The 25,177-nt window shown below is 56.1% G+C and overlaps 2 protein-coding genes across 5 annotated transcripts; one reads left to right on the forward strand and one right to left on the reverse strand.

Annotated features, from left to right (window-relative positions):
* Positions 1-589: 589 nt before the first annotated feature.
* Positions 590-14,648, reverse strand: LOC119934954 (putative protein PTGES3L). 4 transcript variants are annotated; one of them, XM_038754541.1, is made up of 17 exons: positions 14,416-14,479; positions 12,921-13,034; positions 12,414-12,480; positions 12,229-12,327; positions 11,925-12,014; positions 11,444-11,497; positions 7,520-7,648; positions 5,959-6,118; positions 5,516-5,573; positions 2,730-2,886; positions 2,404-2,520; positions 2,179-2,309; positions 2,003-2,069; positions 1,756-1,847; positions 1,529-1,583; positions 1,138-1,232; positions 590-873 (listed from the first exon to the last, which is right to left on the reverse strand). In XM_038754541.1, the coding sequence occupies exons 1-17, from the start codon at positions 14,421-14,423 to the stop codon at positions 738-740; spliced, it is 1,629 nt and encodes a 542-aa protein (XP_038610469.1). In that variant the 5' UTR covers positions 14,424-14,479; the 3' UTR covers positions 590-737. The 4 variants fall into 4 exon arrangements, with proteins under 4 accessions (XP_038610469.1, XP_038610470.1, XP_038610468.1 ...); XM_038754542.1 differs by lacking the exons at positions 11,444-11,497; positions 11,925-12,014; positions 12,229-12,327; ... (1 more) ...; positions 12,921-13,034; positions 14,416-14,479 and adding an exon at positions 8,780-8,858; XM_038754540.1 differs by lacking the exons at positions 590-873; positions 1,138-1,232; positions 1,529-1,583; ... (7 more) ...; positions 7,520-7,648; positions 14,416-14,479 and adding exons at positions 10,528-10,857; positions 14,546-14,648.
* On the forward strand, positions 14,422-23,585 carry RUNDC1 (RUN domain containing 1). Its single transcript, XM_038754260.1, has 7 exons — positions 14,422-14,499; positions 14,588-14,695; positions 14,738-15,022; positions 21,153-21,311; positions 21,611-21,809; positions 22,106-22,222; positions 22,420-23,585. Exons 1-7 carry the CDS (start codon positions 14,422-14,424, stop codon positions 23,295-23,297), a joined length of 1,824 nt encoding a protein of 607 aa, XP_038610188.1. The 3' UTR covers positions 23,298-23,585.
* Positions 23,586-25,177: the final 1,592 nt, after the last annotated feature.

Consider the following 25,177-nt stretch of genomic DNA (forward strand, 5'->3'; position numbering starts at 1 on the left):
CCAAGTACCTGCTGCCTTCACACGGCCCCACCCTTGCCCCCGCCAAGTTTTCCACCCATCCTGATGGATTCCCCGAAGGTCCTGGCCCTTCTGCTTTCTGGCCCAGGGTCCCCCCATCTTCCTCCACCCTCACCGGCTTCCTGTTTCTCTCTCTCCCTCCTGGCCACCGGCCCTCCCTAGCTGAAGGTCCGGCTTAGTCCCCTGGTGATCGCTGCCGCCTTCCTCCTGGACTTTACCCTCCGCGGACCCTGGAATGTATCCATCCATCGGGGCACCACAATGCAGCAGCTTGTCCGTGCCAGACCATTCCACTGGGTGCAATCGATGCGCGGCAGAACGCTGGACAGTCATTCTGGGAAATGCCAGCTGTCCACGCACACAACCACACTACCTGCTACAGACACGTGCCTCCTTGCACGTGATGGTCTCACTTAAAAACACACACACCCTCACCCCAGTGCCCGCCCTGTCTGTGGCCTGAGGGCGGCCCATTGGAGCAAGACCAGGCCGCCCTTGGGCACGGCTGCCCACGCAGGCTCCCCGTACGGGTTTACCAACACAACCTCACTGAGGATTCCCAGCTCTGCTGTAAACACTTTATGGTTCAGGAAAACGGAGACCGCCCCCCACTTCCCTCGGCCCCCACCCCCGGCCCATCACCTGGTTTAGCACCAGGCCCCAGGTAGAGGAGCTGCAGGGGTGGGGTGTGGCTGGAGGCTGCTGGAGCGCAGGGAGAACTACTCCTCGGCCCCCTGGCCGCGCAAGAAGTCCCGCAGCAGCGTCAGCACCTCCGCCCGCTGGCTCAGCTTTGTGGCTTTGCCCTGGAACCGGCCTCGCTTCCCGGCCCCTCGGCCCTCCAGCAGCTCGGCCGTCCTGCGGAGCGAGAACGAGCCGGTGGCCGCTTGTGTCTGGGCCAGGGGAGGGGCCCGCGCACCTGGCTGCTCTGTAGGAACCCTCAGTGCAGCTGCCAGATGAGGGGATGGTACCTGGGGGGAGTCGAGGGAGACTCTCTGCCTTGGAAAGGGCAGGAGGGCAGACCTTCCCCAGCCCAAGTCTGGGAGCAGGACCAGATGACTTCCTGGGGACCCAGGCATGGGGCAGTGTGGTAAGTCGTGAGGGGAAGCCCATATCACTCACCGGGGGCCTAGCGTGTCCACGGCCTCGGGGGGCCCAGCCAGAAGGAAGAGGCCGGCCCCTTTCTCATCGCCCACCGTCAGGAACAGCAGCGTCTTCTGCGAGACAAGCCGGCGCCGTGACCCCCCCTCCTCACCCAACTCCCACACACCCGCTGAGGGGAAGGCCACAGCAGGAGCACAGGGGATTTGGGTTTGACTGAAGGAGCCTCCGGGGAGCGTAGTGGGAGGGACTGCCTGCCCCTGAGGCAGAGACGGGGAATGGAGCCACCTCCGGTAGCGTGAGCCTGGAACCCTGGGCCTGAAGGTTTGTTTGGGGTTGGGGAGGTGGTGCGGGGGTGAGGGGGACGACCAGGTTCGCAGCCAGGCTCGTAACTGTCCCCACACCCACTCACCTCAGTCCCAATCTCGTTGGCGACAATGTTCATAAACTCGGAGTCTCCATCTTTTCTGCGAGAGCAACCCACGACATGGAGATGGGAGAGGTGGAGGAGAAGGTCGTGGGTAGTGGGAGCCGGGACCCCAGGGGTGCCCAGTGTCCGGTGCCGGCCTCCGAGTTGCGGCCGGGTAGAGTCATCGGCGGCCTCAGCCCCCCACTCCCTGGGCCCCTCCCGGCGCTCACCTGTGCAGGACGAAGAGGGGGGCGGGAGTCGGGGAGTTCTTGAAGTTCTGGGCGGTGAGGACGGCCAAATCCCTCAGCAGAGTCAAGTTGTTCTGAAGGGGTGATACGTCCGGCGCTGGGTGGGGGCCACCCTCCACCTCCCGGCTCCCGCCTGGCCTTTGCCCAGCCCTCGGGGGGGCCTGAAGACCCTGCAGGCTGGATACCAAGGGAGGGGGCGGATAGATGCCAGATGGATGGTCCTGCTCACCTTCTGCAACAGTTTGGTCGAAGCCTGCAGCTTCTCCACGGCCTCCACGTGCTCTTCGGGGCCACACCTAGGGGAGACAAGCCCATGTGCAGCCCCGGGGACTCCTGTCCCCGCGACCGGGCTGGCCATCTTGGGGTCGGGGCCGGGGTCAGAACACGCCGGGGTCCAGTCCATACTTGAGCCGTCCGGTGAGGGCTCTCTCTCGGCCGTGGCTCCGCTCCACGGCCTGCAGTACACGGCCCCCGGCCAGGAACACCAAGTTGGTGCGGTTCTTCTTCCCCTTCTCCACACCCAGGAGCTTGACGACCTGGGGTGGGGACAAGATGGTAAACCTCTCGGGCGAGGCCCCCACCCCTCTTCATCCTGGCTATGCCACCGCGCCCTCCCCCAGCCGCGCCCACCTGCAGTTCGGCCAGGTTGCAGACGTGGGTGCCACAGCACAGGTTGGAGTCCAACCCCTCGATGCTGACGACCCTGATCGGCCCCGCGTGGTCGTCCGGCAAACCCCGGCTCCGCACCTGGACAGCAAAGAGCCCGCAGGTGAGACGGGACCATCGGCCGGCCACCCGTCCGTCCGTCGTGCTGCGGGGCCGGGCTAGCGTCCCGCTCCACCTGGCCCGTGGGTGTGGGGCTGCCTCAAGGGGAGGTGGGTGGCCACGGGGCACAGGGCTGGGAGATGGACTAGCGCAGGGACCACTTGTGCCGGAAGACCGTGCCCTCTGCACACCTTCTCCACCTCGGGGTCGGTGGCCTCCAGCTCCTTCACGGACACTGGCACCCGTGCCCGGATCTTCTCGTTCACCTCCTGCTCGATAGCGGCCACCTGCACTGGAGTCAGCTCGGGAGCGTCTAGCTCGATCACACTCCGCTGCCGCCCCAGCTCCCTGCGGTGGGGTGTGGGGGAGGGTGGCATGGGGCAGCATGGGTTGAGCTGGGGGTGTTCCAGCCCTATGCCCACCCTCCCTCAGGGGAGGGGCCCTAAGCCTGTTCTAGGCTGTGCCCAGATAGAAGGGGCTGCCTGGAGCCCCCCCGAACCCCTCAGAGTCTTTCTTTGGGGTGATGTGTGTGTGAGTGTGTGTGTGTGGGGTCCCTCAGTCTTTCCTTGGGGTGATGTGTGTGTGAGTGTGTGTGTGTGTGGGGGGGTCCTCAGGGAGGAAGAATCTGAGACCCCCAAGGGAACAGCACACAGGTAGCCCAGCCAAGGTCCCAGAATAATAATAATAATGGCATTTGTTAAGCGCTTACTACGTGCAAAGCACTTTTCTAAGCACTGGGGGGATACCAGGTGATCAGGTTGTCTCACGTGGGGCTCACAGTCTTAATCCCCATTTTGCAGATGAGGTAACAGGCCCAGAGAAGTGAAGTGGCTTGCCCAAAGTCACACAGCTGACAGCGGAGCCGGGATTTGAACCCATGACCTCTGACTCCAAAGCCCGGGCTTTTCCACTGAGCCACGCTGCTTCCCTAATCAATCAATCGACCAATCAAGAGTATTTACTCAGAGCTTCCTGGGTGTAGAGAGCTGTGCTAAGTAAGCCCCGCCACCCGAGACCACCCCCACAGTAGACGCCAAACCCCTCGACATCGGGTCCCGTCCCCTTCTCTCCACCGCGGGTGGGGTGAGACAAAACGGCAGCAAGTCTCGTCAACTTTCAGAGCCCTGCGACCGGAGTGGGGGTGGCTACGGCTGCACCGCTCTGGACGTCGGTGCAGGAAAACTGCTCCGTTAGCCACATGGTTGGGTTGTTCCTGGGCTATTCATTCATTCTGGTTCTCGGTTTTTAATGCTGTTTCAACTGTCCTTAAGTGTTCTTTATGTACCTCCTGCAGGCCATGGACCCTTGGCTAATCATTCATTTATTCATTCAATCAACTGTACTTATTGAACGCTTACTGTGTACACAGCACTAATCCTCATTTGGGTAGTTTTTGTGGCGTGCTTTTTTTTCTTTTAGTAATACTTATTAGGAGGTCAGGCACCATACTAAATGCTGGGCATGGCGTAGAGGCTTGGGAGTCAAAAGACGCTGGTTCTAATTCTGGCTTTATTTTATTTGTCCATATCTATTCTATTTATTTTATTTTGTTAGTATGTTTGGTTTTGTTCTCTGTCTCTCCCTTTTAGACTGTGAGCCCACTGTTGGGTAGGGACTGTCTCTATATGTTGCCAATTTGTACTTCCCAAGCGCTTAGTACAGTGCTCTGCACATAGTAAGCGCTCAATAAATACGATTGATGATGATGATGGCTCCGCCACTTGTCTGCTGTGTGACCTTAGGCAAGTCACTTGAGTTCTCAGTGCCTCAGTTACCGCATCTGAAAATGGGGATTGAGACTGTGAGCCCCACGTGGGACAACCTGATTACCTTGTAACTACCCCAGCGCTTAGAACAGCGCCTGGCACATAGTAAGCGCTTAAAGAATACCATAATTATTATACAAGGTTGGACGCAGTCCATGTCTCACTGACTTAATCCTCATTTTCAGATTAGGGAACTGAGACACAAAGCAGTGAAGTGACTCACCCAAATCCACACAGCAGACAAGTGGCAGAAACGGGATTAGAATCCAGGTCCTCTGACTCCCTGTTCATACTCTTTCCACTAAGCCAGGCTGCTTCCCTGCTGGTAAAGTGTTCTGCACACAGTGACAGCTTAATAACTACTATAATAACTGCAAAATAGAAACAGCATGGCTTGGTGGAAAGAGCACGCGCTTGGGAGTCAGAGGACGTGGGTTCTAATCCCAGCTCTGCCACTTGTCTGCTGTGCGACCTTGGGCAGGCCACTGAACTCCTCTGTGCCTCAGTTACCTCAAATGCGGACGAAGACTGTGAGCTCCGCATGGGACAACATGGTTACCTTATATCTACCGCAGAGCTTAGTACAGTGCTTGGCACATAGTAAGTGCTCAATAAAAACCATAATTATTATTACTATTGAGAAGCAGCATGGCTTAGTGGAAAGAGCCCAAGCTTGGGAGTCAGAGGTCGTAGGTTTGAATCCCGGCTCCGCCACTTGTCAGCTGTGTGACTTTGGAAAAGTCACTTCACTTCTCTGGGCCTCAGTTCCCTCATCTGTAAAATGTGGATTAAGACTGTGAGGCCCACGTGGGACAACCTGTTAACCTTATATCTACCCCAGCGCTTAGAACAGTGCTCGGCACAAAGTAAGCGCTTAGCAAATACCATTACCATTATTATTATTATTATTACTACTATGATTAGGTAGTGGGGAGGACCCACTAGAAGTAGAGTCACAGGCCTGCCCTTGAGGCAATCTTAGAATCTAAGAGAAAGGACGGATGCAGAAGAGACGGAAGGTGAACGAATAAATGCTTAAACAGTAGCACTTAGTGTAAATCACTGTGTATAAAAGTGCTATGGGTGGTTAAGCGTGCAAAAGTGCAGAGGGGACCGTGGGGAGGTATTAATTGAGGAGGTGAGCTTTCAGGAGGGTCAGCAGGTGAGGCCCGGGACGCAGCGGGTGTCTCCACGGCGACCTCCCGGCTCACCAGGAGGTTGTCTTCAGCCCGAAGAGAAGATCGGCCACTGCGGTGATGAGGTGCTGCCCTGTGGAGGAGGACAGGGGAGGGCAGGGCAGGGGTGGCCCTGAGCAGGGGGCTTGCCGGATGAGGCGGGCAGGGAGAAAGGGCATGATGGTGGGGGAAAGGAGGGAGCTGAAGGGTAGGGGCAGGGCCTAGTCGTGGGCACCACTCAACCTAGGTCCCTGCCCTTCTCTGTGGGGCTGGCCGGGGTGAACCCCCCCACCCCCAGGGCCTCCTGACCTTTGCGCCGGGTGGCCAAAGTCCTGCCAACTCCGCACCGGAGGGAGTGAGAGATTGGACCCCGGGGTTCCGCCCCCCCGGCCGGGCCGGGGGCCCCAGCGTGAGGGGCAGGGTGGGCGGGCGGGCGGCCGGCCCCCCCCGCACACCCGGCTGGGTCGGCCGGCGCTCACCGGTGTGCTGCTGCATGTGGTCGAACCTCCTCGCCCAGTCGAGGCTCAGCAGGACGGGGCGGCCGGGCTCCAGCGCCGTCTGGACGAAGTGGCAGGCCTCCGGCCCCCGCCGGCTCACCCTCAGCACCGGGATGTCATCGATGAATCCTCGGTCGTCCGGCTGGGGGGGCCCGGGGGGGCTCAGCTGCCGCCCACCGGCCCCACCTTCTCTTCCCTCCCCGCCCCGGGCCCCCCCGAGTCCGCGGCCCCCGGCCCTTCTCGGCCCGGCGCTGGGCCCTGAGCCGAGCCGCCCACCGCCCCCGGACCGCTGGCTCACTTCTCCGCGCCTCATTCATCCATTCATTCAATCGTATCTACTGAGCGCTTACTATGTGCAGAGCACTGGACTAAGCGTTTGGGAAGTCCAAGTTGGCAACATACAGAGACGGTCCCTACCCAACAACGGGCAGCCTCAGTGACCTCATCTGTAAAATGGGGATTCATTCATTTCATTCATTCAATTGTATTTATTGGGCGCTTAGTGTGTGCAAAGCACTGGACTAAGCGCTTGGGAAGTACAAGTTGGCAACATACAGAGATGGTCCCTACCCAACAACGGGCAGCCTCAGTGACCTCATCTGTAAAATGGGGATTCGTTCATTTCACTCATTCAATCGTATTTATTGAGCGCTTAGTGTGTGCAGAGCACTGTACTAAGCGCTCGGGAAGTACAAGTTGGCAACATATAGAGACGGTCCCTACCCAACAGTGGGCTCACAGTCTAGAAGGGGGAGACAGACAACAAAACATATTAACAAAATAAAATAAATAGAATAAATATGTACAAGTAAAATAAATAAATAGAGCTGTGAGACCCCCCAAAGCGCTTAGTCCAGTGCTCTGCACACAGTAAGCACTCAAACAATATGACTGAATGAATGAACCTGATCGTCTTGTAACCTCCCCAGCTTCGCACATAAGCACTTAACAAATGTCGTTATTATTAGTAATAGTAGTAGTTGTAATGATAATGATAATGACGGTGTTTGTTAAGCGCTATGTGAGAAGTAGCGCTTAGCTGCTTAGAGAAGCAGCGTGGCTCAGTGGAAAGAGCTTTGGAGTCAGAGGTCACGGGTTCGAATGCCGGCTCCACCACGTCTGCTGTGTGAACTTGGGCAAGTCACTTAATCAATCGTATTTATTGAGCGCTTACTGTGTGCAGAGCACTGTACTAAGCGCTTGGGAAGTACAAGTTGGCAACATATAGGGACAGTCCCTACCCAACAGTGGGCTCACAGTCTAGAAGGGGGAGACAGAGAACAAAATCAAACATATTAACAAAATAAAATAAATAGAATAGATATGTACAGGTAAAATAAATCAGGTATATATACATATATATATACATATACTTCTCTGAGCCTCAGTTCCCTCATCTGTAAAATGAGGATTAAGACTGTGAGCCCCACGTGGGACAACCTGATCACCTTGTATCCCCCAGCACTTAGAACAGTGCTTTGCACATAGTAAGCGCTTAACAAATGCTATTATTATTATTATTAGAGGCCTCGGGGGCTCGTACCTGTCCGCCGCCCTCGGGGAAGAGCACCGTGTCGGCCAGCAGCACGTGGAAGCCAGTGAGCGTCTCCCGTTGGCCGCCCCGCTCCAGCTGCTGCTCGGCGGGCAGGCAGGACAGCACCGTGGTGGACAGCTGTGGGCACCGGGAAGAACGGGAGAGGGGAGTCAATCAATCAATCAATCGTATTTATTGAGCACTTACTGTGTGCAGAGCGCTGGACTAAGCGCTTGGGAAGTCCAAGTTGCAACATATAGAGACGGTCTCTACCCAACAGCGGGCTCACAGTCTAGAAGGGGGAGACAGAGAACAAAACCAAACATACTAACAAAATAAAATAAATAGAATAGATATGTACAAGTAAGATAAATAGAGTAATAAATCTGTACAAACATATATACAGGTGCTGTGGGGAAGGGAAGGAGGTAAGATTGGGGGATGGAGGGGAGGACGAGGGGGAGAGGAAGGAAGGGAGTCAGCAATCAATCAATCGTATTTATTGAGTGCTTACTGTGTGCAGAGCACTGGACTAAGCGCTTGGGAAGTCCAAGTTGGCAACACATAGAGACGGTCCCTGCCCAACAGTGGGCTCACAGTCTAGAAAGGGAAGACAGAGAACCAAATCAAACATACTAACAAAATAAAATAAATAGAATAGATATGTACAAGTAAGATAAATAGAGTAATAAATCTGTACAAACACATATACATATATACAGGTACTTTGGGGAAGGGAAGGAAGTAAGATGGGGGATGGAGAGGGGGAGAGGAAGGAAGTGGGTCAGCAATCAATCAATCAATCAATCGCATTTATTGAGCGCTTACTGTGTGCAGAGCACTGTACTAAGCGCTTGGGAAGTCCAAGTTGGCAACATATAGAGACAGTCCCTACCCAACAGTGGGCTCACAGTCTAGAAGGGGGAGACAGAGAACAAAACCAAACATATTAACAAAATAAAATAAATAGAATAGATATGGACAAGATAGAGTAATAAATCTGTACAAACATATATACAGGTGCTGCGGGGAAGGGAAGGAGGTAAGATGGGGGGATGGAGAGGGGGACGAGGGGGAGAGGAAGGAAGGGGCTCAGCAATCAATCGTATTTATTGAGCGCTTACTGTGTGCAGAGCACTGTACTAAGCGCTTGGGAAGTCCAAGTTGGCAACATATAGAGACGGTCCCTGCCCACCAGTGGGCTCACAGTCTAAAAGGGGGAGACAGAGCCGGGCCAGACCACGGAGACCCCCCTTCCCCCGGCCGGACCTCCCGCGCGTAGCTGTCCCGCTGGCACAAGAACGCCATCGCCGTGACCCCCGTGACCCCCGGCACCTCCACCCTCGGCCAGGAGGGGGCAGGCGCGGCCACGACGGGAGGCGACGAGGGACAAAAATAGCCGGTCCGCGCGCCGACGCAGGAGACGGGGCCCCGCTTGGACCAAGCTTCGCGCAAACTCATTCCTATTTATCGAGCGCTTACTGTGCGCACAGCACTGTTTTAATAATAATAATAATGACATTTATTAATGGCTTACTAGGTGCAAAGCACTGTTCTAAGCGCTGGGGAATTTACAAGGTGATCAGGTGGTCCCACGGGGGGCTCACAGTCTTAATCCCAATTTTACAGATCACCATCACCAATCGTATTTATTGAGCGCTTACTGTGTGCAGAGCACTGGACTAAGCGCTTGGGAAGTACAAATTGGCAACATATACAGATGAGGGACTGAGGCCCAGAGAAGTGAAGTGACTTGCCCAAAGTCGCCCAGCTGACACCTGGCGGAGCCAGGATTTGAACCCATGACCTCTGACTCCAAAGCCCAGGCTCTTTCCACTGAGCCACGCTGCTTCTCCAAGCAGCGTGGCTAAGCGCTTGCGAATAATAATAATAACGGCATTTATTAACCGCTTACTATGTGCAAAGCACTGTTCTAAGCGCTGGGGAGGTTACAAGGTGATCAGGTTGTCCCACGGGGGTTCACAGTCTTCATCCCCATTTTTCAGATGAGGTAACTGAAGCCCAGAGAAGTGACGTGACTTGCCCAAAGTCACCCAGCTGACAGTTGGCAGAGCCGGGATTTGAACCCATGACCTCTGACTCCAAAGCGCGGGCTCTTTCCACCAAGCCATGCTGCTTCTCCAAGCAGCGTGGCTAAGCGCTTGGGAATAATAATAATAACAATAATAACGGCATTTATTAAGCGCTTACTATGTGCAAAGCACTGTTCTAAGCGCTGGGGAGTTTACAAGGTGATCAGGTTGTCCCACAGGGGTTCACAGTCTTCATCCCCATTTTTCAGATGAGGTAACTGAGGCCCAGAGAAGTGAAGTGACTTGCCCAAAGTCACACAGCTGACAGTTGGCGGAGCCGGGATTTGAACCCATGACCTCTGACTCCAAAGCCTGGGCTCTTTTCCACTGAGCCACGCGGGCAACCTAGAGAGACGGTCCCTACCCAACAGCAGGCTCACAGTTTAGAAGGGGGAGACCGGCAACAAAATGTTGAGAAGCAGCATGGCTCAGTGGAAAGAGCCCGGGCTGCGGAGGCAGAGGTCAGGGGTTCAAATCCTGACTCCGCCAATTGGCAGCTGGGTGACTTTGGGCAAGTCACTTCACTTCTCTGGGCCTCAGTTCCCTCATCTGGAAAATGGAGATTAAGACTGGGAGCCCCCTGTGGGACAACCTGATCACTTTGTAACAGCCCCAGCGCTTAGAACAGTGCTTTGCTCATAGTAAGTGCTTAATAAATGCCATTATTATTATTAACAAAATAAAATAAATAGAATAGATATGTACAAATAAAATAGAGTAATAAATACGTACAAACATATATACATATATACAGGTGCTGTGGGGAGGGGAAGGAGGTAAGGAGAGGGGGAGGAGGGGGAGAAGAAGGAGGGGGCTCAGTCTGGGAAGGCCTGCGTCGCAGGGGGAGGCAGAAAGGAAAAGTGCGAAGAGGAATCCCATTCCCTTTTCCATCCAGGTCGATGAAAAACAAATCCAAACAGCCTCGCACGTGCACACTCATTTATTGATCCCCCACCTCCCTCCGCATTTTCCTTCCCCATTGCTCTGCGTGGACGTTGGGAGAGGGCAGCAGGCCCAAGGAGGGTGACAGACGGCAACCAGCCAGTGAGCCGGGCTGGGCTCCTGCTCATCTTAACTCTTCTGCAAGCTGCTGCGTCTCTTCCCCAAGACGGCCGGAGCCGCAGCCCGGACCCCGCAGCCATACGACCAGCCGGAGTTCCAACCGAACAGGTACACCGGCCCCTAGGAAGTGGCAGGGCCCTCTTCATCTCGCCCTCAGGGAGAACCTGCAGCATCCGCCCCATCGGAGTCATCCTGGAAAGGGGAAAAGCAGCTGTTGGAGTGAGGAGGTGGAGGGTGGGGGGAGATTATGCCGGCAGAATAGGAAACCCCAACCCCCATCCGCGACTGAGGAACTGGAGCGGAGGGGAGGGAAGAAAAGCTCCCTACATCCCAGCAATCAACGGTATTTATTGTCTACCTATACTCTGCAGAGCACCACACTAAAAGCTTGGGAGAGTATAATAATAGTAATTGTGGTATTTGTTAAACACTATGTGTCAAGCACTGTACTAAACGCCGGAGTAGATACAAGATCAGCAGCTCCCATATGGGGCTCACAGTATAAGAGGGGGAACAGGTATCGAATCCCCATTTTGCAGATGAGGTAACTGAAGAACAGAGAAACTGAGTGATTCGCCCAAGGTCACACAGCAGGTAAATGGTGGAGCCGACATTAGAACACGAGGCCTGTGTTCTTTCCTCTAGAACACGCTGCTTCGCCACTACAATACAGTTGGTTGGCACGATCCCTGCCTCTGGAGGGCTAGCAGAAAATGAGCTAGAGGCACGGGTCAGGGTAGGGGGGAGAGCAGCCCAGCGGGTCACCGCTTCAACTTACATCCAAGTCATCCATGGCAGGGGCTGGGCCTTTGACACTGACCTTCTTCAGGAGCTGCAAGGGGGCCGGGGGGGACAGGGAGAAGGAGTTTGAGTGGCTTCTCTCCCCGGGAGACCCCATAATGCTCCCACCGAGCCACTTTGCCCCCTGCCAGGTTATGGGGGCACCTAGGATGGGTGTTTGCTGGGGGGTGGGGGTAGGGCTTAGCTCAGAACCACTGTTAGCTAGAGAACACAAGAGGCCAGCCATGATGTCTGATGAGAAGCAGGTGGCTCGGTCCGTTGGCTGGTCTAGACTGTGAGCCTGCTATTGGGTAGGGACCGTCTCTATATGTTGCCGATTTGTACTTCCCAAACGCTTAGTACAGTGCTCTGCACACACTAAGCACTCAAATACGAACGAATGAATGGTCAGCTGGCTGGAACATCCCCCCACCACATACAGCCCCAGACGCCCACCCAACCCGCCGCCCCCATCTCACCTCGGCATAGTGCTCCACTTGGGCCAGCTCCCCTTCCTCCTCCCCTTCCCAGTCTCTCCAGTTGTCGAAGTCCACAGACAGCCACACAGGCTGGGCGGGGGCAAGGGGAAGACACGGGTCACGCACTCCCAGTCACCCCGGGGAAGAGAGGTGCCTTCCCTGGCTTTTGGGGTCCCCATTCATACAGCGGCACAGGCAGAGCCACTGAGGACTCGGTGAAGCGTGGTGGAGGAGCCTTTGGGAGACCCTCCCCTTTCCCATCGTGTGGCCACCCCAGAAGACAGAGGTCCTCCCCCCTCCTCACCTTGTTGTCTTCCTTGGTGAGCCGAGGCCAGGCAACTTTCTCCTTCCACTTCCGCACGAAGCAGGTCACGGAGCGGCCTGAGCGCTTGTCCTGGGAGTCCTGCGGGGGGGCAGGGAGAAGTCCAGGGGGGCAGGTTACAGCAGGATGGCCCTCCAGGGGAGCCTCCCCCCTCCACTCTCACTCACCTTGGAATTTACTCTGGCAAACAGGGGAATTTCGTTGTAAAGTTCCACACCCTCTGGGGTCTTGCAGCTGGAGGCACAGTAAGATAGGGTGGAGTTGGGCTGGGGGTGAGGCATAGGTTTGGAGCTGAGCCCATCTGGTTTCCATTTGGGGCAGTGAGTTCACCGGTTACACCTACAACAAGGTGTCTGGGAGCCCACTGTTGGGTAGGGACTGTCTATGTTGCCAACTTGTACTTCCCAAGCGCTTAGTCCAGTGCTCTGCACACAGTAAGCGCTCAATAAATACGACTGATGGTGAACCTGGGCAGCGGGTCCTCGGAGACCCCAACTGCAGGGGAGTGGGCAGAAGAACAGCAGTGGAAATACCCAGCCTCCAGCCTTATCTATTCTCCAGAGTCCTGCGGCAGGGCTACTCGCAGGGGACGGGGCAGAATCTCACGTGGGGTTGGGGTGAGGATGCGAGACAGGGCAAAGCTGATGTGAAGTCAGGGACTCCTATGCCACTACCTGAATACGACTCGGTAGTCTTCAATGAGGACTCGGGCGTCCACGCTGTCCTCCACGCAGAACTCCATGTACACGTATTTGGGCCGGTCATACCACAGGGTCTTGGCGTGCTGCCTGAGGGGACACACGGGAATGGGGGGGTCAGTAACACGGGGAGAGGGGAGGGAGATAGGACGGCGGAGGGAGGGCCCTGGGGAAGACCTTGGGTGGGCAGCAGAGGGCTGACGGGGTCTGCCTGGGGTCGCCAAGCAGCGTGGAGTCAGAGGCCGTGGGTTCAAATCCCAGCTCCGCCAATTGTCAGCTGTAGGAATTGGGGCAAGTCACTTCACTTCTCTGCAGTTCCCTCATCTGTAAATCAATCAATCAACCGTATTTGAGCGCTTACTGTGTGCAGAGCACTGTACTAAGCGCTTGGGAAGTACAAGATGGCAACATAGACAATCCCTACCCAACAGTGGGCTCACAGTCTAAAATCAATCAATCAATCAATCGTATTTATTGAGTGCTTACTGTGTGCAGAGCACTGTACTAAGCGCCTGGGAAGTACAAGATGGCAACATAGAGAGACAGTCCCTACCCAACAGTGGGTCACAGTCTAAAATCAATCAATCAATCAGTTGTATTTATTGAGTGCTTACTGTGTGCAGAGCACTGTACTAAGCGCTTGGGAAGTACAAGATGGCAACATAGAGAGACAGTCCCTACCCAACAGTGGGTCACAGTCTAAAATCAATCAATCAATCAATTGTATTTATTGAGTGCTTACTGTGTGCAGAGCACTGTACTAAGCGCTTGGGAAGTACAAGATGGCAACATATAGAGACAGTCCCTACCCAACAGTGGGCTCACAGTCTAAAATCAATCAATCAATTGTATTTATTGAGTGCTGTGTGCAGAGCACTGTACTAAGCGCTTGGGAAGTACAAGATGGCAACATATGGAGCCAGTCCCTACCCAACAGTGGGCTCACAGTCTAAAATCAATCAATCAATCGTATTTATTGAGCGCTTACTGTGTGCGGAGCACTGTACTGAGCGCTTGGGAAGTCCAAGATGGCAACACATAGAGCCAGTCCCTACCCAACGGTGGGCTCACAGTCTAAAAGGGGGAGACAGAGAGCAAAACCAAACATGCTAACAAAATAAAATAAATAGAATAGATATGGTACAAGTAAAATAAATAGAGTAATAAATATGTACAGGCCAATCCCCATGTAAAATGGGGATTAAGATTTTAGACTGTGAGCCCGCTATTGCGTAGGGACCGTCTCTATTTGTTGCCAACTTGGCCTTCCCAAGCGCTTAGCACAGTGCTCTGCACACAGTAAGCGCTCAATAAATACGATTGATTAAGGCTGTGAGCCCCCCCGTGGGACAACCTCCTCAGCGCTTAGAGCAGTGCTTTGCACATAGTAAGCGCTTAATAAATGCCATCGTTATTATTACTATTATTATTATCCAAAGGCGGGCCGGGCCCCCTCCCCCCTCTCCCTCACCGCGCCATGGCCGCCGCTAGTCGGGGTCCGGGGGTGGCCACGCCCCCTCGCCTTATAAGGCGCGGGAGGGCGGTGACGCTGCGCGTGACGTCACGGTCCCCGCCCCCTCGTTGCGCACGGCCCCACCCACCCTCCCCGCTGCGCACGGCCCCCGCCGCCGTTGCCACGGCAGCGAAGGGAGCGGTTGACGCGCGGCGCTTCCGGCAAGATGGCGGCGGCTGAGGCGACTGAGGAGGAGGAGGAGGCGGCGGGGCTGCGCGCGGCGGTGCGCTGGGCGCCGGTGGGAGCGGCGGGGCCCGAGGAGGCGGCGGCGGGGCCCGAGGGGGCGGCGGCGGGGCCCGGGCCGTGTCGCCCGTCGTCCCCGGAGCGCCTGGTGCGGCGGCTGCGGTCGGAGCGCCGTCGCCTGGACTCGGCGCTGCTGGCGCTGGCGTCGCACTTCGCGCAGGTGCAGTTCCGGCTGCGGCAGGTGTCGCGCGGGGCCCCCGCCGACCAGCAGCGGCTCCTCCGGGAGCTCGAGGACTTCGCCTTCCGCGGCTGCCCGCACGTGCTCGGCTGCGCGGGGACCGACGGCCCCGACGGCCCCCACCACCTGCCCGGACACGACGCGGTGAGTGGCAAGGACCGTCATCATCAATTTATTGAGCGCTTACTGTGTGCAGAGCACCGGACTAAGCGCTTGGGAAGTCCAAATTGGCAACGTATAGAGACGGTCCCTACCCAACAGTGGGCTCACAGTCTAAAAGGGGGAGACGGAGAACAGAACCAAACATACTAACAAAATAAAAAAAAACCAGGAGGCGTAGGAGACTTGCAGCCCCTTGAGAGCGGGGATTGGCCCCGCACACAGTAAACACGCCGCACCCTCCGCCGCTAATCTCCTCACGGGGCCTCGTTCTCGCCTGTCAATCAATCAGTCGTATTTATTGAGCGCTTACTGTGTGCAGAGCACTGGACTAAGCGCTTAGCACTGTCCCGCCATCGACCCCCCGGGCCTGGAATGCCCTCCCCCTGCCCATCATCATCAATCGTATTTATTGAGCGCTTACCGTGTGCAGAGCACTGGACTGAGCGCTTGGGAAGTACAAGTTGGCAACATAGAGAGACGTATAGTTGCCAAGGTAGCTCTCTTCCTCCCTTCAAGGCCCTACTGAGAGTTCACCTCCTCCAGGAGGCCTTCCCACACTGAGCCCCTTCCTTCCTCTCCCCCTCGTCCCCCTCTCCATCCCCCCCCAACTTACTTCCCTCCCTTACCCACAGCACCTGTATATATGTCTATATCTTTGTACATATTTATTACTCTATTTTACTTGTACCTGTCTATTCTATTTGTTTTATTTTCTTAGTATGTTTGGTTTTGTTCTCTGTCTCCCCCTTCTAGACTGTGAGCCCACTGTTGGGTAGGGACCGTCTCTAGATGTTGCCAACTTGGGCTTCCCAAGCGCTTAGTACAGTGCTCTGTACACAGTAAGCACTCAATAAATACAATTGATGGATTGATTGATTGAATGCCCTCCCTCTGCCCATCCGCCAAGCTAGCTCTCTTCCTCCCTTCAAGGCCCTACTGAGAGCTCACCTCCTCCAGGAGGCCTTCCCACACTGAGCCCCTTCCTTCCTCTCCCCCTCGTCCCCCTCTCCATCCCCCCCATCTTACCTCCTTCCCTTCCCCACAGCACCTGTATATATGTTTGTACATATTTATTATTCTATTTATTTTACTTGTACATATCCTATTTATTTTATTTTGTTAGTGTGTTTGGTATTGTCCTCTGTCTCCCCCTTTTAGACTGTGAGCCCACTGCTGGGTAGGGACTGTCTCTGTTTCCAACTTGTACTTCCCAAGCACTTAGTACAGTGCTCTGCACACAGTAAGCGCTCAATAAATACGATTGATTGATTGATTGAACGAAGCCCCGTGGGGAGGCGGTGGGTCACAGCAGGAGCAGGGTGGGCCCGGCGGCCCACCACCTTTACCCTCCACCTGCCACCAGCGCATTCAATCAGTCAATCAATCGTATTTAGTGAGTGCTTACTGTGTGCAGAGCATTGTACTATGCGCTTGGGAAGTACAAGTTGGCAACATATAGATGACATTTAATAATGATGGCATTTGTTAAGCACTTACTGTGTGCAAAGCCCTGTTCTAAGCACTGGGGAGGATACAAGGTGATCCAGTTGTCCCATGGGGAGCTCACAGTCTTAATCCCCCATTTTACAGATGAGGTAACTGAGGCACAGAGAAGTCAAGTGACTTACCTAAGGTCACACAGCTGACAATTGGCGGAGCCAGGATTTGAACCCACGACCTCTGACTCCAAAGCCCAAGCTCTTTCCACTGAGCCACGCTGCTTCACGTAGAGACGGTCAATCAATCAATCAATCAACCAATCATATTTATTGAGCACTTACTGTGCGCAGAGCACTGTACTAAGCGCTTGGGAAGTACAAGTTGGAAACATATAGAGATGATCAATCAATCAATCGTATTTATTGAGTGCTTACTGTGTGCAGAGCACTGTACTAAGCGCTTGGGAAGTACACGTTGGCAACGTATAGAGACGGTCCCTACCCAACGGTGGGCTCACAGTCTAGAAGTGGGAGACAGAGAACAAAACAAAACATATTAACAAAATACAAGTAAAATAAATAAATAAATAGAGTGTTGAATACGTACAAATATATACATATATACAGGTGCATTCGTTCATTCAGTCGTATTCTTTGAGTGCTTATTGTGTGCAGTACACTGTACTACTTGTGAGAAGAAGTGGAAAGAGCCCGGGCTCTGGAGTCAGAGGTCATGGGTTCAAATAACAGAAGTATAGCTATAATAATCTCCTTCTTTTAAGCGTTTGCAGGGCAGGGATCCTGCTTAATAATGCCATCATACCCTGTCAAACAGTTAGTACAGTGCTCTGCACACTAGCATTCAATAAGAGAAGCCGCCTGACCTTGTGGAAGGCAAATAGGCCCGGGAGTCAGAGGACCTGAGTTCTAATTCCAGCTCCGCCACTTGCCCGCTGGGAGACCCTGGGCAGGCCACTTAACTTTTCTGTGCTTCAATCAATCAATCAATCGTATTTATTGAGCGCTTACTGTGTGCAGAGCACTGTACTAAGCGCTTGGGAAGTACAAGTTGGCAACATATAGAGACAGTCCCTACCCAACAGTGGGCTCACAGTCTAGAAGGGGGAGACAGAGAACAAAACCACACATATTAACAAAATAAAATGAATAGGTATGTACAAGTAAAATAAATAAATAGAGTAATAAATATGTACATGCATATATACATATATACAGGTGCTGTGGGGAAGGGAAGGAGGTAAGATGGGGGGATGGAGAGGGGGGTGAGGGGGAGAGGAAGGAGGGGGCTCAGCCTGGGAAGGCCTCCTGGAGGAGGTGAGCTCTCAGTAGGGCCTTGAAGGGAGGAAGAGAGCTAGCTTACTAAGAAGCTTCAGCTTCTTCATCTGGAAAATGAGGGTTCAGTACCTGTTCTCCCTCCCCCTTAGACTGTGAGCCAACATGTGGGACAGGAACTGTCCAATTTGGTGGTCTCATATCTACCCCAGTGCTTGGCTTATAATAAGATCATAAGAAATGATAATAATAATTGTGGTATTAGTTAAGCATTTGCCATGTGTCAAGCGTTGGGATAGATAGAAGATAACCAGCTCTCCCACATGGGCCTCACCGTTCTAAATGGGAGAGAGAACAGGTATTGAATCCCCATCTTGTGGATGAGGGAACTGAAAAGTGAACTTGCCCAGGGCCACACAGCAAACAAGTGGTGGAGCCACGATTAGAACCCAGGTCCTCTGACTCCCACTAGGCTACGCTACTTATTATAATAATACTAATAATGGTAATGGTATTAAGTGGGGTAGATACAAGATTAGACACAGCCCCTGTCCCCGTCCCATATGGAGTTCCCAGCCTAAGTCATCGTGACTGAGTGTAACAGGTCATGAGCCCAGACAGATTTGGCATTGTCTTCCCTGCCAGTTTCCTGTCCTCCAGGGCAGCCCACTTTTCGCCCAAAGCTTCGTTTCCCTTTGGCATCTGGCTGGGTTGGCCCAACCCCTCCAACCCTCAGCCAGGGCAGACACTGGCTGCGTTCCCTCCCAGGAGCTGACAGTTCTCCCACCGGTGGGGGAGGGGACCGATTCCGCCTCCGGGTCTGGCCGTAACTCTGTCTGCTAGAAGGAAACATCAGCCACTCAATTGAAGGTATTCATCGAGCACCAACTAGTTTGGGCGCAATAGAATTCGGAGAACCGATCCCTCCCCTTCCAGGGTTTTACAGTCTAGTGGGGGAAGTCACACGCTAACGTAAAGTCTGGATCGGAGGAGCTAATAGAGTAAATAGACAGGGACAGAAAATGCTCCTGGAGGTTTGAGGGGGAGGCGGGGGCGAGTGAGCACCCAAGTGCTTACGTGGCACCAAAGTGGTGACGTGGCAGTAGCAGGGCCGTAAGGTGGGGAGATGAGAAATGAATCAGGGAAGGAGCCCTAGAGGTATTGAAATTTTGAAGAAGGGGAGAGCAGTGGATAACTAGGTGTGAAGGGGAAGGGAGTTTGTGGCGGGGGGGCGGGGTGTGAGCAAGAGGTGGGCAGCAGGAGAGACAAAAATGAGGAGGTTAAACTGGCTCCCACCCCTTAACTGTGGGAGTCCCTCAAGGCTCAGTTCTGCGTCTCCTTTTATTCTCCGTCTACACCCGCTCCCTCAGAGAACTCATTCGCTCCCATGGCTTCAAGTGCCATCTCCCTGCTGATGATTTCCAAATCTCCATCCCTGATCCCGCTCCTCTACAATCTCATATTTCCTCCTACGTTCTGGACATCGCTACTTGGATGTCCCACCGACACCTTAGACGTGTCCTAAACAGAATTCCTCAATCAGTCGATTGTGCTGTAGTAAGTAATTGGGAGAGTACAACACGACTAAATAACAGGCACATTCCCTGCCCACAGTGAGCTTACAGTCTAGAGGGGGAGGTAGACATATAAATAGGTAAATTACAGATGTGTACATAAGAACTGTGGGGCTGGGATGGGTGGGTGGAGAATAAAGGGAGCAAGTCAGTGTGACACAGAACAGAGTGGGAAAAGAGGAGAGGAGGGCTTAGTCAAGGAAGGCCTCTTGGTAGAGATGCGCCTTCAATAAGACTCTGAATGTGGGGAGAGTAAATGTCTGTTGGATATGAAGAGGAAGGGCATTCCAGGCCAGAGGCAGGACGTGGGCGAGAGGCCGATAACAAAGTAGATGAGATCAAGGTACATTGAGTAGTTGGCATTAGAGGAGCAAAGTGTGCAGGCTGAGTTGTAGTGGGAGAGTAGCAAGGTGAGATAGGAGGGGGCAAGGTGACTGAGTGCTTTAAAGCCAACGGTAAGGAGTTTCTGTTTTGACGCGGAGGTGGATGGGCAAACACTGGAGGTTCTTGAGGAGTGGGGAAACGTGGACGGAGCGTTTTTGTAGAAAAACGATCTGGGCAATGAAGTAGGGACCGGAATGGGGAGAGACAGGAGACAGGGAGGTCAGCAAGGAAGCTGATAACAGTAATACTCCTCATTCCCACCCAAACCCTATCCTCCCCCTGATTTTCCCCTCACTGTAGACAGCACCACCATCCTCCCTGTCTCACAATCCCGTATTTATCCTCGTCTCATCTCTCCCATTCAACCCACATATGCAAGCTGTCACCATTCACTCATTCATTCAGTCGTATTTATTGAGCGCTTACTGCGTGCGGAGCACTGTACTAAGCGCTTGGGAAGTACAAGTTGGAAATTCTGTCGGTTTGCCCTTCACGACATTGCTAAAATCCACCTTTTCCTCTCCACCCATAATGCTACCGTGTTAATCCAAGCACTTCTCCCATCCCACCTCGATTACTGCGTCAGCCTCCCTGCCGACCTCCCTACCCCCGTCTCTCCCCACTTCAGTCCATATTTCGTTCTGCTGCCCTGATTAGTTTTCTCTAAAAACATTTAGTCCGTTTCCCCATTCCCCACGAACCTCCAGTGGTTGCCCATCCACCTCCGCATCAAATAGAAACTCCTCACCATCGGCTTTAAAGTACTCAATCCTTCTGCCCCCTCCTCCTTTCCCTTCCCGATGTCCTACTGCAACCCAGCCCACACATTTCACTCCTTTGATGCTAACCGTACCTCAGTACCACAGTACCTCATTCTCACCTGTCACCCCCACCAACCTTTTGTCCACATCCTGCTTCTGCCCTAGAATGCCCTTCCTGTTCGTATCGGACAGGTGATCACTCTGTCCATCTTAAAAATCTTATTAAGAGCACATCTCCTCCGACAGGCCTTCCCCGATTAAGCCCTCCTTTCCTCTTCTCCCACTCCTTTCTGTGTTACCCTTGCAGTTGAATGTGCGCCCTTTATTCACCCCTTCCTCAGCCCCACAGCACTTAGGTACATAGCCGTAATTTATTTATGTATATTAATGTCTGTCTCCTCCTCTGGACTGCAAGCCCATTAGGGGTAGGGAATGTGTCTACCGACTCTGTTATTGTACTTTCCCAACCACTTAGTTCAGTGCTCTGCACACAGTCAGTGCTGCTCAATAAATACGATCGATTGATTGACTGAGTGGCGATTGTGCGGGAAGTAGGTTGTCAGTCCGAGGCTCTGACAGTGGTGCCTCTGTGGGCTTAGCGGGCCCAGCCCTCTTCCTCCTAAACACCTTGCGGGTGTTCCTCCTCCCCGGCCTGTTCCAGAGCGAGCAGGAGAAACAGCAGCACTTGGAAGTCCAGAGGGAGAGGCAGCGGGAGCTCATCGTGCAGCTCAAGACCCAGCTGGATGACCTGGAGACCTTCGCCTACCAGGAGGGCAGCTACGACTCACTCCCCCAGTCCATGGTGCTGGAGAAGCAGCGGGTAAGCATCCCTGGCCTCCCCCGAGTCCCGATCCTCTGGGGCCGCTTGGTTTGGGAGCGAGGGCCCGAGTCTTCCCGGGACCCTCGGGGGCCACTTGGTTTGGAAGCAAGCGCCCGAGTCTTCCCAGAATCCCTAAGGACAACTTGATATGGAGGCGAGGGTCGCAGTCCTTGGGGACGACTTGATTTGGAGGTGAGGGTCGGAGCCTTCCCAGAGAGAGCGCCCCGTGGCCTCCACCCATCGGATCCGGATTTTGTTCGGGATGGGGGATGGCGGCTCCCTCATTGCTGCCCGTGCAGGTGATCATCGATGAGCTGGCCAAGAAGTTGGGGGTGAACCTGAGCGAGGACGTGGGCGTGCTGTCTCCGGAGGAGCTGCGGCAGCGCGTGGATGCCGCCGTGGCCCAGATGGTCAATCCCGCTCGGGTGAAGGAGCAGCTGCTGGGGCAGCTGAAGACCCAGATCCGGGACCTCGAGATGTTCATCGCTTTCATCCAAGGTGAGAGGGTTTGGCGGCGGCTCAGAGCCAGGGGCCACCCGAACCCCCCCCCCCCCCCCCAGGCCGGAGGAGGCCGCTCGCTTCTTCCTCTGGGGACCAGGGACAAGGGACCGGGCGGGCGGACCTGACGTCCGGTGGGAGAGGGGCGGGGCGGGGGACCGCGATCGCCGGACGGGTACGTGACGAGCCGCGCTGCCCTCCGGCCGGTGGGGAAGGAGCTGCGGTGTGGGCCCAGGGGCCGGGGCCCTGGGGAGAAACTGCCCCTCCACCCCCCTCCCGGTGGCCTGTCACTGTAGACGCGGTTTGGAGTCCCTCGCAGACGGAGGACGGGCGGTGTGAGTGCAGGACCGGCCCCACGCCCGCCGGGGCCTCTTCCCGAACGGGGACCCGGCCACGCCCGGGCAATGCCAGGGGTGAGTGCGGCTGCTCCCTGGGAGCCCCGCCCTTCTCGGGTGGCCCCCTTCCCTCACCGGGCGTCTTCTCCCTCCGCATCCCCCCTCTTCCCGCAGGGTGACGGTCGCCACCCCCTCCCCCCCGCCGAACGTCCCACACAGCCCCTCCCTTGCCCCCGGCCTCCTGTGACGGGGACCCCCTCTCTCTCGGCTCACAGTGACCCCCGAAGAAGCCCGGAAGATGCGAGCGACAGGGCTGCAGCTGCTGCGCCGGGCGCTGGCCGTGCTCCAGATGTTCGCCGTCACTCAGTTGGGCTGCGCCACGGGCCACGTCCCCCACCCGCTCTGGCGACCCGGCTGCGGGGACGGGGACTACGGGCCGTTGTTGCGCAGGCTGGAGGCCTCTGTGGACAGGGTGCGGCAGCTGGCCCTGAAGCCCCCGCCACCCCCAGGTCCCACCCCCGGCGGCCTGCCGGACCTGTCCCCGGCCAGCAAGGACGAGCTGACCGTGGCCGTGCGCAGGGAGCTGACGGCGGCCGTGCGGGACCTGCTGGCCCACGGGCTGGGGGCCGCGACGACCTCCCCCGGCATGAGCCTGGTGCTGGCGCCCATCGCCTGCCTGCTGCCCGTTCTCTCCTCGGCGGCCACCTCCCCGCAGGCCATGCACCCCTGGGAGCTCTTTGTCAAGTACTATGAGGCCAAGAACGGCCGGGCCTTCGCCGAGTCCCCGGCCCGCAAGCTGTCCCAGGCCTTCGCCCTGCCGGTGGGCGGGGGTGGCTCCGGGACCCCCGAGCAGGGCCTGCTGGCGGCCGTCCACCTGGTGCTGACGGAGCACGGCCCCTTCAAGCGCGGGGCCGACTCGGAGCTCAAGGCCTTGGTGTGCCTGGCCTTGAACGAGCAGCGCCTGGTCTCCTGGCTCAACCTGGTCTGCAAGTCGGGGGCCCTCGTGGAGCGCCACTACCAGCCCTGGAGCTACGTGGCCCACACGGGCTTCGAGGGCGCCCTCACCCTGCTCAGCCGCCTCAGCGGCCTCCGCTTCAGCCTCCCCGTGGACCTGGCCGTCCGCCAGCTGAAGAACATCAAGGACGCCTTCTGAGGGTGCCGTCTGGCCAGGCCCCGCGCCCCTTACACCCAGTGCCCTTCCTCTCCCCCCTCCAATCCCTTCCCCACCCTCCTCCTCCTCCCCCCCTCCCCCCCGGCCCCCTGACCCTGGGACGGGTGGCCGGGACTGGGCGCAGGACCGGGGTGGCCCCAAATCCTAGGCCTGCAGGGTCAGGAATCTACCCTTAGCCTGCCCCTTGCCACACAGGACCGGCCACCTGGGCCTACACGGGCTCCCTGTGGTCGGCCCCCAAGCGTGGATCGTGAGGCGGCGGAGGCCCGCCCGTGGGGACCCCCAGGCTGCATCGGCGGAGCCGGAGACACCCCCGTCCCTTGCCTCACTGCTCCCAGAGAGCTTTGGGGCGGGGTGCCGCCACCTCCCATCTCCTCCCTTCCCTGACCCCCGTCCACCTGTCCCCACTGGCTGCCCAGTGTGGCCCCTCCTGGTCTTGGGGTGGGTCTGCTGAGCAAGAAACCAGGCGGGCGCTGTCATCCTGGCCGGCGCCACCATCTGCCCCTGCCTTGGCCCCCGGCACCCGGTTCCCACGCCCCCGCTCACCATGCTGCGGGTCTGGGTGGCCACCCCCGCCGGCCGGAAGGGTTTCTCCCGTACTATCCACGAGGGGAAACCAGCGGCCCCCCACCGGGGAGGCCAGAGCTGATGGAACTCCAGGTCCGGGGGCCCGTGAAGCGACACGGCGGCAGCCAGGGGCCCGAGCGCGGCCGGCCACCGTGGAGTCTGCTTTCAGCTGCCGGTTCCGGATCTCGGTCAGGGTCGGCTCCGGTTCCGAACCTGCCTCGCTCCGGTTCCCAATAAAGCCAGCGTTTATGGGAAGCCGCATCTGCCCTTTCATCCCTCTGCGGGCCGAGGGCTGGGCCGGGGCCTCCCAGCACCTCCCTACCCCCCCGAGTTGGTCGCTCTGCCCTTGGAGGTAGGAAAGGCCGACGTGAGCCACGGCCCCTTTCCTGCTGCTGCTGCTGCCACTACCACCACCAGTGCTGCAGAAGAGAACAGCCGCATGGGCTGGGGGGATAGCGAGGGGTTGGGGTGGGGGGGGTGTTTCCACGCATGTGTGCCTGCCTGCTCCTCACAACGTCCAGGGCCCTGCTGGTTTGACTCTGGCTCTTGGCATCCCACTCCTCTGTGACAGAACCTCAACCTGGCCTGGCCCAGCCTGGGCTGGCTGCTGCCGCCTGCCTGCGGGGCCTTCTGCCTCCCAGGAGGCCCAGCTCCTCCCTCAATCAATCAATCAATCAATCAATCGTATTTATTGAGCGCTTACTATGTGCAGAGCACTGTACTAAGTGCTTGGGAAGTACAAATTGGCAACATATAGAGACAGTCCCTACCCAACAGTGGGCTCACAGTCTAAAAGAGCCAGTCCTTAGCTCTGCTGTCAGCCTGTCACTCTCAGCCCCTGGGCATAATAATAATAATAATAATGGTGGCATTTGTTAAGCGCTTACTATGTGCGCAGCACTGTTCTAAGCGCTGGGGGGAATACAAGGTGATCAAGTTGTCCCACGGGGGGCTCACAGTCTTACTCACAGAGAAGCAGCGTGGCTCAGTGGAAAGAGCACGGGCTTTGGAGTCAGAGGTCATGGGTTCAAATCCCGGCCCATGGAAGTTGAGGGAGTGGGGCAGCAGTAGCCCATCGTCCCCAAAGGCTTCCCAGTGGCTGGAGGTCAGAGCGGCCCCGGGGAGGTTGGTGGGATCGAAGTCATGGGGGTGGGCAGATACCCTCCTTTCCCTTCTGAAAGCAGAGTCCTTCCCATCACATTCCCCGCTACTCTGACCTCCCCACGTAGCTGGGGCAAGTGAGAGCAGGAATAATTTGGTATTAAGCGCTTACTATGTGCCAGGCACTGTACTAA

This window comes from Tachyglossus aculeatus, chromosome 11 (genome assembly GCF_015852505.1).
Source record: "Tachyglossus aculeatus isolate mTacAcu1 chromosome 11, mTacAcu1.pri, whole genome shotgun sequence".
In the NCBI taxonomy this organism is placed as follows: Eukaryota; Metazoa; Chordata; class Mammalia; order Monotremata; family Tachyglossidae; genus Tachyglossus; species Tachyglossus aculeatus.

Bases quoted from the DNA above. Each gene is read 5' to 3' on its own strand.
- RUNDC1 (XM_038754260.1), top strand. From the start codon at position 14,422: ATGGCCGCCGCTAGTCGGGGTCCGGGGGTGGCCACGCCCCCTCGCCTT. The intron at 21,312-21,610 runs GTAAGCATCCCT...CTGCCCGTGCAG, and splicing joins TGGTGCTGGAGAAGCAGCGG to GTGATCATCGATGAGCTGGC. The intron at 21,810-22,105 runs GTGAGAGGGTTT...CTGTCACTGTAG, and splicing joins GTTCATCGCTTTCATCCAAG to ACGCGGTTTGGAGTCCCTCG.
- LOC119934954 (XM_038754541.1), bottom strand. The intron at 12,328-12,413 runs GTGAGTGAGAGT...GCCCCCCCGCAG, and splicing joins TTGCCAGAGTAAATTCCAAG to GACTCCCAGGACAAGCGCTC. The intron at 2,521-2,729 runs GTGTGCAGAGGG...TTTGCTGTCCAG, and splicing joins CCGACCCCGAGGTGGAGAAG to GTGCGGAGCCGGGGTTTGCC.